At 44.1% G+C, this 23,082-nt stretch overlaps 1 protein-coding gene across 1 annotated transcript in view; it reads left to right on the forward strand.

The window, feature by feature from the left end:
* The window catches only part of TENM4 (teneurin transmembrane protein 4), a 787,916-nt gene that overhangs the window by 655,680 nt on the left and 109,154 nt on the right, over positions 1-23,082 (forward strand). Inside the window, exons 16-18 of the mRNA XM_011938905.1 lie at positions 3,593-3,778; positions 12,194-12,220; positions 19,950-20,096. Coding sequence (XP_011794295.1) covers positions 3,593-3,778; positions 12,194-12,220; positions 19,950-20,096 — 360 coding nt within the window. The remainder of the gene's footprint in view (positions 1-3,592; positions 3,779-12,193; positions 12,221-19,949; positions 20,097-23,082) is intronic.

The raw sequence follows: 23,082 nt of genomic DNA on the forward strand, positions 1-23,082 counted from the left end.
TTGCCTTGAAGTACTGTTCCAAGGGTTGTCAAAACGATGAAAGACACTAGAGGATCACATGCCCTTGTAGAATGTCCTCATACTATCTGGCCTCAGTATCCACACCACTAAGAAGGATAATAGCCAGGCATTCTCACAGCCTTGTTGTGGTAGCTCAATGAGAAATTGTCCATGAAGAGTGCTTTGCAAACTGTAAAACTTGATGTGAGCATTAGTTAAACAAAAAGTGGCTTTCCCACATATTACCTCATTTGATCTAACACCAACCCTGTGAAACTGGTGAAGTGGGAATTATTAACCCCATTTTACAGAAATGGAAAGCAAGGTTCAATGAATTGCATAATTGGCAGCTTGCAGATTGCCCAGCCAGTAAGTGGCAAAGCCATGGGTAGATCAGACCTGTCTGATCCTAAGTTCCGTGTTCTTTAATTCATTGTACATAGCAAAAAGGTGCAGGCATGAGTCATAGCTGTAGGTTATTTGGATAATCTTTTGAATGCCAGTATTAGTTTGTGCTTTATGTGGACTGTGATCTCCTGGGGGGCAGAGATTCTATCTTATTGACCTCTGTATTTCTAGCACCAGGTACAGTCTCTGGCGTATCGTAGGCATGTGAGGATATTATTAGAGGAATACATGAATTGTATGAATTTATCGATACCTACTATATATAAGGCAGGAAGAAGCCTCTGAAGTGGTTGCCCTCATCATCGCCACTTTGCAGAGGAAGAAAAGGAAGCTTACAGCTATTGAGTAGGTCGTAGAGCTAGCAGAACTGAGATCTGGAATCACATCTGATTCCAAGTCTTACTGTCTTTCGTCCATACTGTCTCCAGGTGACTTAACAAAGCAATGAAGTACGTTTTAGCTAAGATGTGAAGTCTGGAAGTTGATTGTGGGGAAAAGCCTGCCTCTTCTCTTTGTCCCTGATGGGCTCCATGTTCTCTGCTGCCTGAAAACACCATGGCTTTGGCCCCAGCAGCCTGCCCCTCTCCTGGCTCACACCTCAGTGAATAGTATGCTTTCTGCTGTTTACTTTCACACCGTAAACCACCACCTGGAAAAAGTGCTGAGTAAACTCAAACAAATACTAAGCTGATTTTTCATCTCTCCCAGGGCCCTCAAGGGAAAGTTCCAGCCCTGACCCCAGGCTCAGCCTCCAGAGTCACCAGAAAGTCATTGCCCTTTCAATGTTGTGCAGAAGAAATGGGAATTACAGAGACAGGACCTAGGATGTCCTGGGGCCTGGAGATTGCCATTCTTTATCTTGAGGCAAGACCAAGTGTTGTCTATGTGAGCAAGAGAGAAAAAGAGCTTAAACAACATCCTAGGGGGCTGCTTGACATAGCTCCGCAGCCCTGTCCTCACACACGACCGTCCCATACAGGCAGGTCGCTAGAAAGAAACAGACAGGTGGGCCTGGCTGGACTTTTCAGCCAGGCTAAGTGGGGTGTGGTGAATGAATGTTTACCATTCTCAGGCACCTATAGCCTCAGGCATACCACGATTCATCCATCATCCAACGAACCTTAATAAGAGGTCTATTCTATACCAGAATCTGTGCTTGGTACCAGGGATAGAGGTGATCAAAGGAATTAGACCAGCCTTGGGTTCCTAGTCTGATGATAAGACAGACACAGAAACAGAAAACCACTCTACCATGTAAAAATGGGAAGGAAAGAAACAAGTGAATAACCCACAGGGTGAATTACAGGAGATTTCTGAGAGTAGGGGGTACTTTTCAGCCAGTTCTTGGGGGTAGATTACACTGTCTAACAGGGAGGGTGCTCTGTGACAGAATCCCACATTCTTACAGCCTGAAGGGATCTTAAGTACCATTAGGTTCCAGTGCAATAGATGAGGAAACTGACACCCAGAAGAGAGGAAGTGACCTCCCCAAAGCCACACAGTAGATCAGTGGCTGAGGAGGCATAGATCTCACAAACCTCCTAGACTCCCTGTCTAAAGTTCACTGTGCTGACCTCAATTCAGGAAACCTTTCTTGGGTTGCTTGATCTTTGTCGTGCCTTTTTGTCATCCACTTCACTGAGTGCTCTCCAGAGCCCAGTTAGGTCAGCAAAGGGCTGCTGCAAGGTGGCATCATGCAGCTCACACTCTCCAGACAAGGAACCGTCTGACAGGATCAGGAACTCTCCAGACAGGAACTGTAGCTCAGTGAAGTCAGGGGACCTGCCCCAGGTCACACAGCTCAGAAGCTCCTGAGCCTGGCATAGAACCCAAGTCCCTGGCTCCAGGCCAGAGATATCCCTTCCCACTTTGCAGCTGAAGAATCTGATGTGTTACTGCACATAATAAGTACCTCCCTTTTGAGGTAATGTGCTTGGCAGGGTGTCTGGCACCGGAACACAACGTACATGGTAACTCTTACTATTTTTTAAATTCTCAAACATTTTATTCATTGTCTTGTAGGTTGGTAGGAAGGTCTGAGCCCCTGAGACCTAATTTTGTTTTCTTTTCTTTTTCAAAGTAGCTAAGATATTAGCAGCTTCTAAACCAAGCGTGCAGCTTGGAAGGGAGATGAGCAAATACACCTTGACAGAGGTGCCAGCTAATTTAGTTTGAAAGAAATGAAAAGGGTTGAGATTTTCATGTGAATTTGAAGCATGTTGGGCCACGAGGCGTGAGAATCAAGTCAGTCTCTCTCCATCAGAGCCCTGGCAGAGAGCTTCAGTGGACATGGTTGCTCAACCTGTTTCCTAAAGAGCAGTTGTATTTTGGAAGACTTTACCACCTCCGCCTGCAGTAAGCATGCAGCTGTTGCTGGCCTGGAGCCTGAGGGGCTTGTGAATCGGGCCCTGTGTGTTTTGCACCATCTCACAGATGTACCTTTGTGAAGGGTGGGCAGCTCCACTCTGGCTATGAAGGGCCCTCCTCCAAACCGTTTGCTTTGGATCTGAAACCCCATTTAGATGGTTCTTGGAGTTGGGGTGAGGAAGCAGGAAGCTGAAAGAGAATAAACCCAGCAAAAGTACAGAACAAACTGTAGGTTTTGGACAACAACCCAGAGAATACTCACGGGGTTGGGGTTCAGCCTCCCTCCCACACCCCAACCTCAATCAGAGTCCAGGCAGTCATGAAATGCAGGCCGCAGAACTCATCACGTGCCCAGCCAGACCACAAGCACTTCATTTGGCAACGGGGTCTCATCCTTACTTTGTTTTCACACATAACCGATTTTTAATTACATTTGACTTTTCCTGACATCTGTTCAGAAGGCCAGTCCCCTTTGGAACGGGCAAGCACAAAGGCAGGGACAGGCTGGCAAGAGGGAGAAGCAAATTGAGCAGAGCCCTACAATCCCTCCTCTTTTGGTAGGGAAACAGGCACAGGACAGGTTCTGCCCAGAGAATTGTTCTCATCCGAGGGTCATTGTCCACGGAGATTAGTCTCCCGAACCTCTGGAATCCCAATCTGTCACAGAAGCCCAGGTATGTAGCCAAGTGTGACTTTGGTTTCCAATAATAACTTGCTCAATACTTGTTGTTTTTCTCTCTCCTCCCTCCCCTGCCCCTCTGGCCACTGCCTCCCCTCCTGGCCCTGGTGTCCTCCCTCCTTCTGCTCCTCCCCACAGAGATCTGTGCTGCCGACTGTGGCGGCCACGGCGTGTGCGTAGGGGGCACCTGCCGCTGCGAGGATGGCTGGATGGGGGCAGCCTGCGACCAGCGGGCCTGCCACCCGCGCTGTGCGGAGCATGGGACCTGCCGCGACGGCAAGTGCGAGTGCAGCCCTGGCTGGAATGGCGAACACTGCACCATCGGTATGGCGGGCCGAGGCCCCCGGGTACCTTCTCTGGTCTGCAGGACACCTTTGTCTGTCGGGCCATTTCAGGGCCAGCCTGGGCCCTCATCGCATGTGGGGATGGGGAAGAAAGTCCTTTCATCTGGAGGCATTACGACTGGCATTTCCTAGCCATCGGTTAGATTTAAACTCACAATTTGGTGTTTTAAACCTTATTACTCCCAATTGCCATTTCCCAGGTCCTGGTTAGCTGGTTAACACACCTTGCTCTTTAGCTCCTTCCAGGCTAAATGCAGTGTGGCTCTGTGTCAGGGAGCTCTGTGTTCAGGAATTAGGCAGATGAGCACTTATTAGCAGCTGTGGGCAAGGCCCGTCAACACTCTGGAGCCTCAGTTTCATCACTCGTAAGATGGGGATAATAAGACATGTGAAGACTTTAGCAAAGGCTGGCATGCAGTGGAGTGCCCAATGCATGCAGCCGTTATTATCCAATGCATTATCTTGCTGGGATGGCTGGGGCTTAGTTCTGAGCCCTCCATGCCCACTGGGCTCCTAGGTCAGAATTCCCCAAGAGGTCTGGAATCCTGGGGAGAGCTCCCCACAGGCCCTGAGGCCACATCTGGAGTCCCTTAGGCCTGGAATCTTCCCCCATCCTCAGTTTCCATCCTGTCTGCATTTGTCTCCTTTCCCCTCCCTTGGGGGCTCCTCGGCACCAGCTCCTGCTGAAGCAGCTCTGAAAACAAGCTGATCACTTCATTCCCTTCTTTCTGCCTTTCCTGCTGGTTTTGTTGATTTTAAACTCAGCCAGACGTTTTGCTTGGTTTATTATCCTGGAATGAGCACTCACCAAAAGCTCTTTATTGAATCAACTGGTTTGTGTATATATGTGTGTTTTAACTTCTTCCCCTTCCGTTTTTGTTTTTTTTTGTTCTTTTTTTTTTTAACTGAAGGGACTGTGATCAGATGGTGAGCACATGGCTTTAGAAGGCAGGATTCCAGGTGCCTCTCTGGCTCAGAAAGTGACCTCTTGAGTCTTAGAGAAACTGGAAGACAAGCCCCACAGCTTTGGAGAGACAAAGGAATTTTGAACAAACAGAGCTACCTCTTACCCCTTGAGGGTTTTGTTTAGTCTTCATTATTTTTGTTTTGAAGCCTAACATTAGTTTATATCCTTGGTCCCTGCCCCTGAAACATCCCTGGTTTTGGTCATGGAACACCTTACATTTATTAATATTAATAATAATAATAATGGCTTCTGATTTTTAAGTATTCACAACATGCCGAGAGCTGTGCTAAGAACTTTAGCTGCATTATTTTATCCTCCTTACAATCACCCTGTGAAGCAGTATGTATTATTTCCTCATTTTCGAGGATCTGAGGCTTAAGGTCACAGAACTTCAAAGAGGTAGAACAGGAATTTGACACTTGATTTTTCCTTACCAGCTGCTTGCTCTGCAGCCCTTGCATGACAAAGTCCAGGTTTTCTACTGAGGCACCTGCTTCTGTCCTTCCTGGAGACTGTGCCGTGTTGTGGCAGTTGCACTCAGAGTCTGTCACCTAATCTGCCCAGCCCCCACCCTCAACAGAGCCACTCCATCACCATGGCAGCCACTGCGGCAGCCATTGTAGGTTGTGCTGCGTCATCTTATGTGTGCTCCTTAATGGCTACTTTATGTCAGTGTCATCCTCCCTTACAATTGTCCTGGAAACCCCTTAGTGAGAAGTGGCCCTGGTCATCCAAGGGGCCCTCTTCTTTAACCTCTGCTTTCCCCTCACTTTCCCTTTTCTGCATGACTGAGAATGAACCAAGCTTTCAGCCTCCCAGCCCAAAAGAAAGCCCACACGTATCTTAAAAAAAAATAAATAAATAAGGCCAGGTGCAGTGGCTCACACCTGTAATCCCAGCACTTTGGGAGGCCGAGGCGGGCGGATCATGTGGTCAGGAGATCGAGACCATCCTGGCTAACACGGTGAAACCCCATCTCTACTAAAAATACAAAAAATTAGCCGAGCGTGGTGGCGGGTGCCTGTAATCCCAGCTACTCGGGAGGCTGAGGCAGGAGAATGGTGTGAACCCGGGAGGCGGAGCTCGTAGTGAGCCGAGATCGTGCCACTGCACTCCAGCCTGGGGGACAGAGCGAGACTCCGTCTCAAAAAGAAACAAAAAACAAAAACAAAAAACAGAGCCCAGAGAGGGCCCATTCTGTTTGCTGTCTCCTACTTACAGAGTCCTCAGCTCATCTTACCAAACTCCAAAACGTTTGCAAATATTGGACAAAAATGTTACAAGATAAATGCATCTCATCTTAGGGAACCTCTCCCTTCATCTAGTCACACATGACTTATGTCAGGGCTTGTGGGCAGGCTGTTTTACAGGCAGTGTTTTCTGGATATTCATCAGTCTGGTCTTAAAAATGTCCCTTTTATTTTGATGCCAAGAAGTCAAACCATCCACTCCTTCCTCTCCTGTACGCTCTGTTGTCGCTCTTCTAGAAGAGATTCCACCTTGGGGTTGCAGATACCTTTTCCCTCCAGTAAGAAATACATCAAAGTAAATGTGCACAATATAAGAAGAAGGTTGACAGTCCTAAATACCAAAGAAATGTCATAGGACATTGAAGAAGCAATGGACTAGTCATAGTGGCTCAGTTGAAAGGACTTTGGCTGGGAATTCTATTACTACCTCTCATTGTGTGGTGAGCATTTTCTTTGTCCTTGTCTAATTTTCCTGCATGGTAACCTTCTCTCTGTGGGTCTCTGCCTGTGGCCAGCTGCATCCCCACGAGAAACTCAACACCCTCGTGCTGAAGGAACACTTCAATAACCCTGTAGGATATAAGGGAAGGGGGAGGGGAAGCAAAGTAGAGAAACAACGGTGCCATCCTTTTCTTGTTGAAACAGAAATGAGAAGGGGACATCCATTTTTAGTCTTTCATGATAACGAGAAGCATTTCCTTGTTTCCAGAGAACTTTACTCCCTGTGAGAGTCATTTAGGAAAAGAAAAACACTGCTGATGTGAACAGTTAGAAATTCAAAGTGTTAAATTTTCTCTTGTTATCAGATTTCATTACTATACAATAGGTCATTATCGTGCAGCTAACTCCTGGCTGCAATTGTTACTTCCCATACCAGAGAAAGAGCTGGTATCCACGACACTGATTTAGAGACCTCTAGGCAGTGGAAGCAAAAAAAGAGGGTCTATTTATTTACATACTGCCGCCCTGCATAAACAGGAAGGAATGGCTTGATTACCTTACAACGGGAATACAGAATTTAAAGAACAAGACAAATCTAGGCCCCGTATGGCCAAGTCCCCAGCGTTAAGAACCTTTTTACCCCAGTGACATTTCCCAGAGCAGACTATTATCGTAGGAATTAAATATCTTCTTTTGGAGCCTTTGGCTCACCTTATCTTTCATGGAAGCTACTTGATTCTTCTCAAGAGAGGTTGGTTTTCAGAATAAAAGGGAATTTGACAGTTGCATCCTCTTCAATGACAGTATTTTTGTCAAACAGCAAAAATATTTCACATTCAATCCTAATTCCTTATGTTAGGAATCACACCTGTCTCTTTGCATCTTGAAGAAGGGTCTTTGGTAAAAGCACCAGGGCCAGACCACGCAGTTGCCTGAGGCTTCATTTCTCTGTCCGTGAATCACAGAATGGAGCGGCTGGAGGAGGTCCCCAAGGGCGACAGAATTTCAGCCCCCTCCTCCACTGCCACAGAACTGCACACCCATCAGCCCAAACGTGAGTCACCTGCTCCTAAAAATATCTCGTGAAGAAAGAGGGATGGTTCATTTTTACTGTTACTTACATGACACTAATACTCCCACTTGCGTATGTGAAACCCAGTTTTCCTAGTCCAGAAGAAGTTAAGGTAAGATGGATTGATTTGAATCTGTTTCTCAAGTATATGATTGACAGAGAGTCACCAAACGCATATTTTTTGGTTCTTTTCAGGGATTTTTATGGATCCCTGAAGTCTGGGGCTTGACCTCTGATTTCCTTTGAGAAAGCTGAAAATCATGGTTAAATTTAACAAGGTGTTTAATTTTTTTCCTATTTCTTTGAAAACACTACTAACATTTTGGATCAATTCTATGATGGTTTTTCTATTCACCTCAGTGCCCCTTGTCTCTAAAGTCTGAAAACACCTGTAGAAAATGACAGCTTCTGATTACATTAATAAAATTCCAGCCTTGACTCCAAAACTGTGATTGTTCAAGATAACAGATATACAGAATTATTTACCAGACTTCAGGAGAGCTGTCCAATCCTAGAAATCCTGATTTTTAAACAAAACTTCCTCGGGGGGTAAAGATCAAAATGATACCCTGAAGATACAATTACTTGAGTGAGCAAAACCAGACTTCCCAATGAAGAGAAATTATAAAGAAAAGCCACAAAATCTTTCGTGCTTTGTCCACTTTTTTTTTTTTAAAGAGTCTCACTCTGTTGCCCATGCTAGAGTACAGTGGCACCATCTCGACTCACTGAAACTTCCGCCTCCCAGGTTCAAGCAGTTTTTCTGCCTCAGCCTCCCGAGTAGGTGGGACTATAGGTGTGCACTACCACACCAGCTAATTTTTGTTTTTTGTTTTTTTGTTTTTTGAGATGGTGTTTCACTCTTGTTGCCCATGCTGAAGTGCAATGGTGTGATCTCGGCTCACCACGACCTCCACCTCCCAGGTTCAAGTGATTCTCCTGCCTCAGTCTCCTGAGTAGCTGGGATCGCAGGCACCCACCACCACACCTGGCTAATTTTGTAGTTTTAGTGGAGGCGGAGTGTCTCCATGTTGGTCAGGCTGGTCTCAAACTCCTGACCTCAGGTGATCCACCTGCCTCGGCCTCCCAAAGTGCTGGGATTACAGGCATGAGCCACCACACCTGCCCCTTTGTCCACTTCTGCCTGATAGCTCTCAGATTTCTTTTTCATAATCAGAAAATCCTTAACCAAGAGCCCACAAATCACTCATGAGGTATAGGCCGCTGTGATAATGCTATGGTTATCCCTTCAGAAAACATTCACTTACAACAGGACCTGTGGTTTGACAGGAAAGATGCTGACAAGGAGAGAGAGAAAATGTACAGGGATCTACCTCAAGTTATCAGAGTACAAGTTTGATTTGCTAATGATCCTGGGAGACTTCAGCCCACATGTGGTGGGGTGGGAACCTGGCTTTGAATTTCTCTCATTGTGGGTGTCACTGACCACTTATCCAAAGAGAGAAGAGCACTAATGTATCCAAGAGCTTAGCAAGAACATCTCTTTGGTGGTTTGTCATCGATCTGAAAGAAGCTCGGATGACTAGAACCGCCAACCCATCACCTGCTGTAGTGATCCTTGATTCTTGTGGCCTAACATGTACCAACAATGCAGCTGTTCGAGTTGCCCTGAGGCTCCTGGAGAGTAAGAATGAAAAGCCTCTTGCCATGTTCTCCATAACTTTGGATAAGGGGCCCCTGAAAACTTTAAAGATTATCCTAAGAGAAACTTTTGGAAACCTCTTTTGGTAGAGGCAAATCAAGGAAAGAAGTTTTTATGTTGGTAATCAGAGAAAGGCCAAAGAGACCTAAGACCACACAGACCAACTGCATGCCAAAAGCTCAGTCTGTAGCATAAATAGCTATAGTACCATTATTATCTCTAGCTTTTCGCATAGAGATAGGAGCATAGTAGGAGTATGAGAAACATTTGTGCAAATGCCAAAGAAACAGCGTGGCCCAAGAGGAAAGATGACTACTGCCATCGTCTTTATCCTGAAGTTCTGAAGAGAAAGATGCAGGAATTGATGAAGTCCTGAATCCACCTTTCATAATGCAAAGTTTGCATCATCTTTTCTAAAAGTTGGTACTTTAAAATCATGAATTTTTAAACAATTGTACTCAAGAGCATATGCGCCAAGGTTTTCAAACAATAAAAGCAACCACAGTATGGACTTCCGCCTTTTATAAATAAGTGGCAGTAAAGTTCAAGGACTCATTTGTCACTCCCATTTTCAATAGCCACAGACAAGGAAGCTCCCCGTTCCATTCCCGGAAAACTCACGGACTTGGTAGTAACTGGCCATTACCAGCTTTTGGATTCACAGTGTGGCTTGGGGGCTCTTTGTAGCAAAGGAATCCCTTTTGATTTGCGGAGTCAGGATTTGAAGTTTTGAACGTCTACTCTTGTCTCCTGAAAACTCGCAGTGATGATGGTAACCTGAGCCTGCCTCCATCATTTCCACTGACTTCCTTTCCTACCTGTGGTCTGGGGAAATAGTAAGAATTTTTAAAGGTATCAAAAACATATTTTCACTTAATAGCATGGTTACCTGGTTCTTGAAAATGGCGTTAGAAGAGAGAGAGTGCTCTCTTAAGTCAGCCACTGGCCCTTGGGAGATTATCCTATAGAGTGGATATAAGCTTCACTCACCACCAGAACTATGATACCACCATTAAGTTTGGAGACAATCAAGAAAGTTTTTTCATCAGAGAACTCCCTCACAGTGGATGCTATGACCACTTGGATCCCAGTGATGGTGTCTCATCCAGCCTAGTCATCCCTGGGAAAAAAATCTAGGCTCACTACACCTCTTCTATAACTGGATTCAGAGTTATTACAAGAACTATAATTAGGACCCTCCAAAAAATTCTGCAGATGTGAAAGCTAACAAAAACCACAAAACCCAGGTGATTCTATGTATTCATGCTCTTTGATAGCATATCCTGGGAGATAAGATGTAAGACATTTTAGACCACTTTGCAAAATTAGATAAATTAGCTTTACTAAGACTAAAGTGACAGAAGAGCCAAGAATCAAGAAAGCTTTCCCTTTAGCCGGAGATATTTCCTAGGCCATTTTTTGTGTGGGCTATTCCCATTTTTCATTGTTTGGCATTCCATAGCTTTGTTTATTCATCCCTGCTTAACAAGTACTCCCTTTCATGTTCCCATCTTATATCCTGCATCTCATGGACTCCACAACATCTATAAGAATGAAAAAAGGCATGTATCCTCACTTAAAATTTCCTCTTCCCAATTTTCCACTTGGCTGTGCAGGCTCCAGGAGTGTATTTCATCTTGAAGCAGAGACCACATGGATACCTGAACTAAGAACACAGCCTCTTATCCACTAGTCTTTGAGGCTAATATATATTGATGAACAACAATATCTTTTCTATCCAGAGAATTAAAAAATATATAATTTATGTTTTTCTATGAAGAGAGTAAGAATGTTTAAAGAACCCTAAGGGATTTCTGATAAGGCCACACCATTGCAGTCCAGTCCTGTCAGATGGACTTTTGATTCATGTGTGAAATTCAGCTGAGGCTGGAGTGCAGCCTGGCTGAAGGCATCAGATCCTTCAGGAGACTGCCCAGCTACCCGGCCTTTGCACAACACACTAGGGAGAGGTGTGGAGAGATAAGGAAAGAGAAGCTCCTCGAAGGGCTATAACTACAGCCTATGTAGGGCAGGTGAAATGGTATTAGTGATTCATACAGGGAATTTAAGAGGCCTGCCCTGCTCTAAACACACAGCCAGACACCCATATATATGCACAGTGGGGCTTATTTCAGAGCAACCTTTGATACCCATCTTCAAATAAGCAAAACTTTAGAAGACCGAATAATTCAAGGCTTGGACATCACCCCTCCACTGGAAAACAAAGCACACATAATTCTTTCTTTAGGGTTAATAAGCACTGAGCAAGGCTCAGATTTTCTTTGCTTTGTCTTGTTTTTCACAGTGACATCCATTGACCTGCGCCTCGTAGTCTGTGTAAGATGCACAAAGGAGGGATGCGTCTTTCTTAGAACACTAAGCATTCTGCATTCAAGCATATGTGGGCACATGTGTACATGAAAAATTCAAGAATGGCAAACAGATAATCCAGCAGTATATTTGATCAAAGACTCAACCCCCTTCACTAGTGCATATCAGAGATTATTCAAATTTTGCATATTTCTAAATTCCAACTTCTTGGAAATGCCTCTGCCCAGATGAGGTACCATTTGTTCTTGGTATGGCTGCTTCACCTGTAGGAAGTTGGATGCTGCTCTGAGTAGTCAAAGGGACAGGCTCTAGTTTTCTGTAAAGCCAGACAAAGGTGGCAGAGCAGGAGTGTGGCCACTTTTGCAGCTTCCCATCCTTCTTTGTCTGTTTTCCTTATTCATATGTCTTCTTGTTTCTGTGATCACATTTCCAAATGCCTGGATCACAGAATGAGTTGAAGTTCCTTTTGGCCATCCCTGGAGAATGCTTGCTCTCCCTCCTCCTCTCTCGTGTTGTCCTATCTTTGGTTTTATTTTCCCCACCGTGGCATAGGCCTGTCCCAAACATGGGGCACAATCCCTTTGTCTCTTTAGCATCTGGCATGGTTATGTGACAGGCGATATTGCACTTACTCGATCCTACCTTAAATGTCCTGTCTTTTATCTCCCTAGCTCACTATCTGGATAGGGTAGTTAAAGGTATGGTCTTCCTTCCTCTATTTTCCTGTTGTTTTTGTGTGTGTGTTTGTGTCTGAGCATAAAGAACTGTGTATATAAAAATGTATATACACTGCGTAAGCATGATGTCTGGATGCTACTGCATCCCCAGTTTTATCGCAACATCCATTGCCCAAAGGGGATGGGTTTTCGGTCACAAGGTGGTTGATATACCTGGAGTGTCACAGATGCTTAGATCTGTTTGTAACAATACCATTGTACTTTTGTTTTCCCTCCCCCCTGCCCCATGTACATACACCCTTCACTCTTTCCACCCCATCTCGTGTCACCCTGCCCATCTGTTATGGCACCTGGTCCACCAGAATTAAGATGCTGGCAACCAGAGTGGGTGGCCTGGGAGAGGAAGACACCCAAGAGCAAGTTAAGAAATTTTAAGGACTACTTTGTAGTACTATTGTGTTCATTCATCAACAAGCATCTATGGAGCACCCACTGTGTACTAGGCACCTGTGCCAGGGTCTGGAGACAAGGGGACAAACAGACCCCCGACTCAGGGAGCAGATGGTCTGTTTGTTTATTTGTTTTCCTTTTCAGAGAAGGCCTGACTTTGGTAAGTTTTGTCTTTGAAGAGTATTCCCTAAAGGCAAAGTAACTCCTTCCATTTTAAACATTTACGTTAGTTAGGTGGTACCTGATTTCCCAAATTGGCCACATTGCTCTAAGAATAAGTCTCAGAATAATCAGATATGTGTGCTCTTAAAAGACTCTAAGCTCCTTGAGGAGAAATACCATGTCATTTTCATCTTTTTGTTCTCAGGCCCTAACACAGCACCTGGTACAAAATATGTACTCAGCAGATAGGGACACATATTCTAGAGTCAGACTGCTTGGGTTTGAATCCCAGCTTCAACACTCAGTGAACTAAGTGACCTTGGACAAGTGATTTAACTTATCTTGCTAACAGGACCCACCTCATAAGGGTGGTATGAGGATTAAGTGAAGTAATGAATACAAAGTGCTTAGTATATAGGCAGGAATTATGCTCAATAAGTATGAATTATACTGCTTTATTCATCATATACTTGTTCTCATCCTTAATTTGAAGAAGGACTTCATTAGCTAGATTAATTTTTGAAACTGTAAAGGAAAATGCTAAATTGGCTTTTTTTTTTTTTTTTTGAGACGGAGTCTCGCTCTGTCGCCCGGGCTGGAGTGCAGTGGCCGGTTCTCAGCTCACTGCAAGCTCCGCCTCCCGGGTTTACGCCATTCTCCTGTCTCAGCCTCCCGAGTAGCTGGGACTACAGACGCCGCCACCTCGCCCGGCTAGCTTTTTTTTTGTATTTTTTAGTAGAGACGGGGTTTCACCGTGTTAGCCAGGATGGTCTACGATCTCCTGACCTCGTGATCCGCCCGTCTCGGCCTCCCAAAGTGCTGGGATTACAGGCCTGAGCCACCGCGCCCGGCCTCTAAATTGGCTTTTAATAAGAGATAGCAACAGCTGTTTTAAAACTTATGGAAAGGGTTTTGGGGAAACATAACTGACTAAATGCTTTTCAGCTGGGACAGCTTTGCCAACTACAGCAAAGGTGTTGCATAGGATCCATCAGATGGAGGAGGAGCAAGGGTCTTCATATTTCATGTGCTAGTCCTCAACTGAGAATAAAATCATTCCAGCAAGAAAGAGTAGTACCTCTGAGCCTCTTTAAAACAGGCGTTTCACAATTTTCATTAGCAGAGGACTCTTCAGGGTGGGCTAAATTTTATCATGTTACCATCTATTTGATGGAAAATTTTCTACTATGTGAAGTTTTTTCACATCCATGAGTCTTAGGTGAGTCATGTGATTTTTTTAAGGGAATAGATATAATGATACCCGTTTAACTGAAAAAGGAAACTGAAGTTGAGAAGTTGAGTGGGTCATCCTGGCTCACACTTCTAATAAGTAGCAGAACCAGGACTCTGCATTTCCTGGCTTTATCCATGTTTCAACATTCTATCTTCTGTCACCTTAAGTCACCAAGAATGTCCATAATTTCCAATATATTTTCCTCCACACCACATCTTCCAAACTGGCACCCTCACTGGGAAGTGGCCTGTATTCTTTCTCAAATCACCTGCTCTGATCTTTAGTTCAGAAAATATCATCACCTGAACTTTAGTTGGATTAGGTCAACGAATCATAACTTGTTTTAAAAGGCAAATGTTTCTTGGCAAAATCTAGGTCTGACCCAAGCACTCATCTGGCTGATATTTTGGTATAATGGATACTAATTCTAAAAAAATAATTCAGAGATCTGTCTCATGGAAGCTCAGGTCTTGTCAGAGTAGAGTATTTTACTGTTCAAAGATGGGCAAGATTTTGTTCATTGCTTCCCAGTTGCTTTGGTAGAGACTAAAGAAATAATGTTTACTCAACAAATCTGCTGAACTCCTAAGTGCTAGGAAATATGAATACCACACAACAGATATGGTCCCTGCTCTCAAGGTGCCTGCAGTCTAGCAGAGAAGACACTAAAACAAATAATTCCAACGAAGTGTGATGAGAGTTATGACAGGGGAAGTCCAAAGGCCACCACTTAGCAAGTAGCCACCCCACTAACTTAGGTTGTTGGGGCCTTATAGATTGTGGAATTTAACATAAGGGTATAAGAAAGCATCTGAAGGTTTTTAAAAGCAAGATGATAACTAGATCACATTTGTGATTTGGAAGATCAGTCTGGCCCTATTGTGAAAGGAGAATTGAGGGGGGACTATTGAGAACAAGAAGACTGATTAGCAGACTATTGATGTCATCTAGGTAAGAGATGATGATGGCTTTGTCTAGGGAAGTGAATATGGAGAGAGAAAAAAGTATAAGAGGACCAGTAAGAGAAACATAAAGAAATGGGCCATTTGATATATGATAAGTGTATTGCATAGCATCCATGCCACTTAACTAAAAAATAAATACCTTCAAGGATTCTGAAAGTCTTGTAATCATATCTGGTGCTAGCTGCAAGGGGGACTTCTTCATAGGCCTAAGCAGGAGATTGAAGATAAAGTGGTTCTTTGTAATTCAAAGGGCATCATTTCTTTTGAAAAGCTTTGTTAGCCCTTCTCTAAACTTTAAAATTACATTATTTTGACTCTAGCAAATGCCTGGTGTGAGTCTTTCCAGAAGGGATTATTAATGTCACGGGGGCTCTCTGAATTATTGATGAGTTTCAGGGTTTGTGGAATTAGCCTCAGTGGGTAAGGATGGACATATTGCTTTAAGAAAGTCAGCAAGTCATCCTGGAGGAGGCTTCATAATGCTGGCTATTAGGGGTGTGATTATCCCAGAAGCAAATGGCTGGATGAAAGCAAACCTTGTTCCACCCACAGGTACTCACAGTCCCTCTGAAACTTAGAGGATAGTGCAGATCTTTAGAGTATCACTTGGTCCATTTGAAGAAATTGACTGTGGATTTCCACATTTGTGATTCTCTGTGATTCCACATCTGGAGTTAACCCTCCCTGAGAACACCTGCTCCACATCTTCCAAACTGGCACCTCAATGATTCATGGACCTAATCCCACTAAAGGTCTGGTGATGATATTTTCAGATAGCCTCAGAGCAGCATGGACTATGTGCCCAAGATGCCATGTGCCCACAGGAGTTCACTAGAGCAGGGCTTCCCTGAGGGTGTTCTATGGAATGGAATATCACACAGGTTACTGGGTGGGGGAAAGAGTTCTGAAGTCAAATTGGAAAATGCAGTAGTAATGAAATAAGCAGCTTTCTTTATTCTAAGACTTCTTGGAGCCTTTAATATATTGATATTCAGTGTGACTTTCTACAATAAGAGTATAGAATGCAACGTTTTCCAAGCTTATTTGACTGCAGAAGCTTGTTCTTGAAGACCTCATAGAACTACTATTTCACAAGGTTCACTTTGAGAAGTATGGTTTGTGATTATAAGACCTATTTTAAACCCTTCCTGGAACAAAGTATGGTATAAATAAAGAGAATATAAACAATTTTAGGGCAGATGATATATCTCATCTCTGTGAATTAACACAAAGTCCAGTATCTGCCAGGTACTGAGTAAAGTTGGTTGAATTTAAGAACAGAATCAACTAACTTGAAATTGTTTTGACCTTCTCTATTGGGTCAGTTATGCCGGAAGGACCTAGTGGATCATCTCATCCAAATCCTTATCTTATAAATGGGGAAACTGAGACCCAAAGAGAGAAAGTAACTTTCCCAACTCCCCCCATATTAGGCCAGAACCCAGGTCTCTTGTCCCTCTCATTGATTCATTTTAACAAATATATATTGAGTGTCTGCTATATGCAGGCACTGGTACATTCTAATGGAAGAAGTAAGACAATGAAACTAATTGCAGAATTGATCATTTAAGTATCCTTGGGACTGTTGCTGTTGAGAGAAGTACAGTATGCTAGGAAAGCATGAATGGTGGCCTGCATTGGGAGTCGCAGCCCTGAACCCATCGTGCCACCTCTCACTGCACTGCATGTTCATGGTGCCATGAGACAAGCCCAGTGCTTGTCTTGATTGTTTTTGGCAAGGATTTATTTATGAGGACCATAGCTTTTGACCTAAACATTATATGACTTGGGCTGGCAAAGGGTTATTTTCTTGTTTATGAATTTCTTAGTGAAGTTATACAAACTTAAAACAAGTAAATCCAATAATAACAATAATAACAGCTCTCATTTATTGAATGCCTATGTATGTTACCCACTGTGATAAATAATTGGTATATGTTATCTCATTTAATACTCTCAAGTACTCTTAGAATCAGGTATTATCTCCATTTTACAGATGAGAAAACTGAAGCTTGGAGTTAAATAATTTGCCAGTTATAACATAGGTAGTAAGTAAAATGATGGTGCTAGGATTTGAACTGAGGCTGATCCACCTCCAAAGTCCTCGCTCTATTACGACACATGGCTTTTATTAAAAATTCAGGATTAAATGGTGTAAAATTGGATCTGCCCTAGAAAATCAGGATCTGAATATTTTTAACAAAAATTTACTTATTTTAGAAATCTATATAAAGTGCCTAGCACAGTGGCCAGCTCTAGTAGACCCTCAGTATGTGGCAGCTGTCTTTGTCTCACCATCCTGAAGCATCTAAACCAGAGGTTGGCAAATTACAGCCCACAGACCAAATTGGGCCCATCACTTATTTTTGTAAATCAAGTTAGTTGGAGCACAGCCATGCTTATTCATTTAAAAATGGCTGCTTTCAAGCTATAATGGCAGAGTTGAGTAATTGCAAGAGACCATATGGCTCACAAGCCTAAACTATGTATTCTCTGGGTCTTTACAGAACAAGTTTGCTGACTCTGATCTAGATAACTGCCTCAGTTTCCTATTTTGCCTTTCTGTGAGCCCCACCTGAGGTTATGGGTACAACATATGATATTATATGCCCTCTGCCCAAAATAGAGAGAAGGTAAAGGTGAGTAGAAGATTCAGATATTATGTTTGAGCTGTATGCCAGGCTTTGTGCATCATGCATACCTTGTTTAACCCCCCCGACAACCACAGTTTATAAGTAAAAAGACTGAGGCTCAAAGAAATTCAATAACGTGCCTGAGTCACACAGCCACTGAGTGGTACAGCCAAACTCTGATATGCCTCTCAAGCTTGTGCTCTTATGCAAGAGATACTCTTTGTCTCTTATAAGAGGCTTTATCTTACAGCAAAAGAAAGCAGTCAGCCACCATTCTTAAAGATCAGACCCTACTTCCTCCATGACTAATTCCAAATACAAACGAGGCTTAATTGAAAACAAGTCCCAGCTGGACGGACAAACGTTGACATGAGACTAATTGAGGAAAAGAGAAAACTGTGATTGTTTAGATCACTAAAGGTGGCTGATGTTAGCAACTGAGTCAGAGTGCCTGGATAGCCACCTGTGTGTCACAGCTCTGCTCCTGGGGCTCACTTTTAAAACTTCTTTCTCAATCACTTTTTGGGGTGGCCATGCTAGTAGCCTCCCATCTTTCCCAGCAGGGTCCTGCTGTACAGAAACCCATAGTCTACAAACACTTCTGGAGGAATCCCTCCTAGGCTGGAGTATACAACTGTTACATGTTTCTTCCTTTGAATGGAAAACACAGTGGCCAGATTCATGGGTTGTTGTGATGAACATCTCAAGTGGAAATAAACATGTTATTTTCTTTTACTTTGGAATAATGGTCAACTATCAAAAGTCCTTGAAACACTCAAGTTTTAGATTCTGATTGATCAGCCATTTAGTGAGCGGCTACCTTGGCCCAGATCTTGTACTGGGCAGCCACTTTCACATTTGTTGTCCCATTTAAGAATAATGAGTCAATTTCCCATTACTTCACGGCAGAAGATTCAGTTTGTAGCCATATTTGGAGCACTTTGCTGCTCATAATAACAAAACAAATGAAGCTTTATAGCTGACACAGTGCTTTCACATCCATACCTCTCCCAAGACTGAGCAGAGGCAGAGAAGAGGTGGAAGCCTTGCCAGTGACAGGTGGTTTTTGCTAGCCCCTTGGAGAAGGGGGTTGGCAGGATTGTTAATATAAGGACTTGAGTGAAAACCAAGTGGCACAATAGAAGCTGAAGTGAACCATGTAACTTAACACATTCTCAACATAGACTTCCGAGCCACAAACTTGGAGAGGTTTAAAGATGTGGCAATCAAAAAACCTGCAAATCTACTTTAATAGTATTTTTTTAAACTTCCCCACTTTATAATATGGTCCAAGCAGAACCAACACAACATCTAAATATTGCCTGACCCTTCTTGATCAAATCATCTACAGCCCTCTCAGATGGCCACACCTGTGTTAAGTTCCCACCATATTTTGTACGTCTCCTTTAGGGCATTTAGCAGTGAAATTTTTTGCCTATATAAATTTGTCTCCTTTGATAGGCTTTATGCACCTCATGAACAAGAATAGGTCTTATTCATTTCTGTACCTCCAGTGCTAGCCCAAAGAAGATGCTTAATAAATGACAGATAGGCAGGCAGATGTGCATACGAGCATAATGAGAGCAGAGCAGCCTGGCTGTACCTGCGTTGCACTCACAGACTGCCCTAGTTAGTGTTTCACAATGGCCATCACAGCTCCTCTGGGTGCAGGGCCTTTTCTAAGTGTAGCTGTAGACAAGATGGTAAGAAAAAGCCCCAAGCCCTCTTCCTTAAAGCAAAGACAGTTGTTTAGGAGAAAATAAGACAAAATAAATGAAAAGCCTAGGGTCCAATAAAATTGACCTACTATAAGAGTTGGAAAAAATAACGCCCTTTAGAATGATACCCAGAAGTGCTGAAGGAAGCGAGGAATAAACACAAAGGTGTTTTCTTTGTGCTAAACAGCTGCCAGAGATAAGAGGAACACATGAGAATGAACAAGAAGCAAGAATCAGGCAAAAAGTTCTATTGGTTAGATTCTGACAGGCCGACATCCACTGACTCCAGCTCCAGAATCCCAGTCACTTTTGAAAGAAGGGCTTTTAGATACAGAAGGTGTGGGTTTCAACCCTGTCCCTGCCACTTCTGACTGTGCGACCTTGGCAAGTCCTTTCACCTCTCTGAGCCTCAGTTGCCTTCTCTGTAAAGTGGCAATTCCTAGTGATACCTGCCTCCCTGGGCTGCTGTGGGCATTCGTGTGCTGATGGATATGAAGGCATTTTGCAAGTTGGCAGGTAGCGTGTGAGTGTGTGTGATGGCGGTTGACTCTGGGTGATCAGACTTCGACTCTGTACTTTGTCTTTCAGAGGGTTGCCCTGGGTTGTGCAATGGCAATGGCAGATGTACCTTAGACCTGAACGGTTGGCACTGCGTGTGCCAGCTGGGCTGGAGAGGAGCTGGCTGTGACACTTCCATGGAGACTGCCTGCGGTGACAGCAAAGACAACGATGGAGGTAGGGCTCTTTCACCAATGGGCTCCAGGCGGCTCCAGAGGGTGGGAGGCCCGGAGTGGAGAGTGGGTATTACTGAGCTAACAGGCCACCAACACACCAGTCATCCAGTCAGGGGGACCTGCGGTGCAAGCAAAAAAACTGCATATGTGGCTTAGGGATGAGTGTGTGTCACAGGTGTTCCATTTGAATCAGTTAAAATTAACTAATGTAAATGAAAGTAATTGATATCCAGCAGCCAGTATAGAGGAGAAGGCATATGGAAGAAAGAGGTTTCTAACTATTCAGCAGTAGGATGAGATGTCTGGCAAAGTTATGGGTCCCCCTCACTGGAGATGGATAAGAAGAGACCATCTAATTCTTTATCACAGAAGCTGCAGAGGGACACTTCTCCAGGGGAGGGAGGTTGAGTTACCTTTGGTCAAGGTCTCTTGTCCTCTGATTCTGGAGGTTACCCTCACTGCACACCAGCAGACACCTTTTGTAATAGAAATGGCTTTTGCGGATCACGAGGTCAGGAGATCGAGACCATCCTGGCGAACACGGTGAAACCCCGTCTCTACTAAAAAACACAAAAAACTAGCCGGGCGACGTGGCGGGCGCCTGTAGTCCCAGCTACTCGGGAGGCTGAGGCAGGAGAATGGCGGGAGGGAACCTGGGAGGCGGAGCTTGCAGTGAGCTGAGATCTGGCCACTGCACTCCAGCCCCGGCGGCAGAGCGAGACTCCGCCTCAAAAAAAAAAAAAAAAGAAATGGCTTTTGCTTTGGGTTTTTTTAAAGTGCTAGACAGTCAAAGCCCAAGGAAGGAGGTGCTCATCTTTTAGAACATTCATTAGCTGAGAGTAAAGACCTGAGTTCTAATTCCAGCTCTGGCTTTGACTCCCTGTGCATCCTTACACATGCTGTTTGGTGGCTCTGGGCCTCACTCTCCCTGTTAATAAAATGAAGCAGCTGCAGCTGGCCCATAAGTACCATTTCGGTCCTTATCTTGGTCATAGAATTAGCCTTCATTTTTCTGTTGCATTAACTTGGGTAAATACAACCATAATGTGTTCTACTTTCCCACCTGGAAGATACCTCAGTCCTTCCTGATTCTCCCACTCGCAGGTGGTTATTAGGAGAATGAAAAGATAAAGATCTGAAAAAAACCAAAACAGTTAACCCTTTCTTCCTAATGATGGCCTAACAGTTGGCTTAGTCCAAACAAGTCTATGTGGCTCCCTAATATTTATACCAAAGGATTTTAATATGTTTCACAGTGTAGGAGATCAATAGGTCAGAAATTCAGCATTGGAACCTTTGGGAATTTTCTATTTAGAGGGATTCTCAAACCCCAAAGCACCATAAGAATTAAAAGGCCAAGTATGTGATATTGTGATTTCTGTGGTCTATTTGCCTTGAGTGGGTTTCAGCAGCCTAGAGAGGGCTGTTTCGGAGCACTGGTCTTTGAGCCAGGCAGCTTTCAGCCCTTCCGCCTGCTGCCTAAATCCAGGAGGTAATTGGGCCTGCTGCACCCAGGCCCGGGCCCAGTGGAGCAATTGCCAACAAGGAGCTTGTGGGGTTGGCCACAGTAGCTAGGCAGAAACAGAAGGTCTATGTTCTCCTGAGATCTTGGAGGGTTGAAATGTTCCTTAATCAATCTGAAACTTGTGGAGTTCATTAATTTTTGTGTTCCATAAATATCCAGAGTTCTTCTTTTAGAATTGGGCCCTATGCTAGGCATAGAGATAAGGAAGTCCTGTCCCTGTACACCAGGACCTCAAATGGGGGAGAAAGACCGAAAGTTAAATGCTAATGAACTGTGATAAGTGCTGTTGTAGAGTTATATATTGGTTGTTGTGGGAGTAGGAAAGCATTCTTCAAGAAGGTGACACTTGGATGGGTAGCAGTTTCCTGGAAAGGAAAAGGCTCTCTATTCAGAGACATCATTATGGGCCAAGCCAGGACTAAACAGGGAAGGGCAACAAGCACCCCTGTCTTCAGGCAAGGTAAAGTGCATTTATATTTGCTCTTCATAGGAAAGAGATGTCAGCCTACATTATCTGCATGATTTCCTCAGCATTCCCCTTCACTTTGTCTGTGTAGGCACAATTCCAGTAACTAATAGTAACACTCATGTAATAGAAGAAAAGGGGAGAGGAGCCACCATTCCCTTCTCATGAGTCAAAAGTCTTGGCCAAAGCCTTCAAACAGCTGTTGAACATCTGGGCAGCGAAATAACTGCATATCTTTAGGAAATGTGGGGAAAGGGCGCACCCCTCTCCCTACCAGTATACATACAAGTATAGGTTATAGAACAAGGCTCATTGATTCTCTCCCATGAAATGCAATTCAAGTGTATCCTTTGTTTGCCATACTTCAGAGCCAACCCTCCTAGCACAAGAATGCACCATTGGTAACATGGGGCATGGGCATACCATAGCCCAAAGCCCACAGCTCTGCGGGAAGAGAGAGGTTCTTCTCATAGGAAATGGGGCTGATCCAGACCCCAGGGGAATAGAGCCTCCTCCAGCTGTTCTGAGAGATGAGCCAGTAGGAAGTGGAAAAGATCAACCAGAAAAATCCCCAATTGTGGGAGAATATGCCACTTGCATTTTTGGAGCATGTTATGGGCTGAAATGAGCTTGCACATAGTTTATTCACTCACTCAACCAATGTTAACCAAGTGTCGACATTGTATCAGACCCTATCCAGGGTACTGGGGCTTCAGAGATAAATAAGACAGAGTCCCTACCCTTGTGAAGGTCACAATCTAGAGGGAGAGAGGAACAGGAAGTAATTGCAATGCAGTGGGACAATTGCCAGGATAAAGGAGCATCCACTCATTCAACTGATGTCAGATGCCTGGGTGCCCTGCTGGGAACTGTGATGTGATTTCTGTCCCATGGGACTTTCAGTCCAGTCAGGAAGACATCCCATGGGTCATGATGGTTGGGAATAGAATCAGCTGGGAAGGTCAAATTGTTGAGGGTCTTTGACCTTGGGTTCTC

The sequence above is a fragment of the Colobus angolensis genome, unplaced genomic scaffold (genome assembly GCF_000951035.1).
Source record: "Colobus angolensis palliatus isolate OR3802 unplaced genomic scaffold, Cang.pa_1.0 Scaffold179, whole genome shotgun sequence".
Classification (NCBI taxonomy): domain Eukaryota; kingdom Metazoa; phylum Chordata; class Mammalia; order Primates; family Cercopithecidae; genus Colobus; species Colobus angolensis.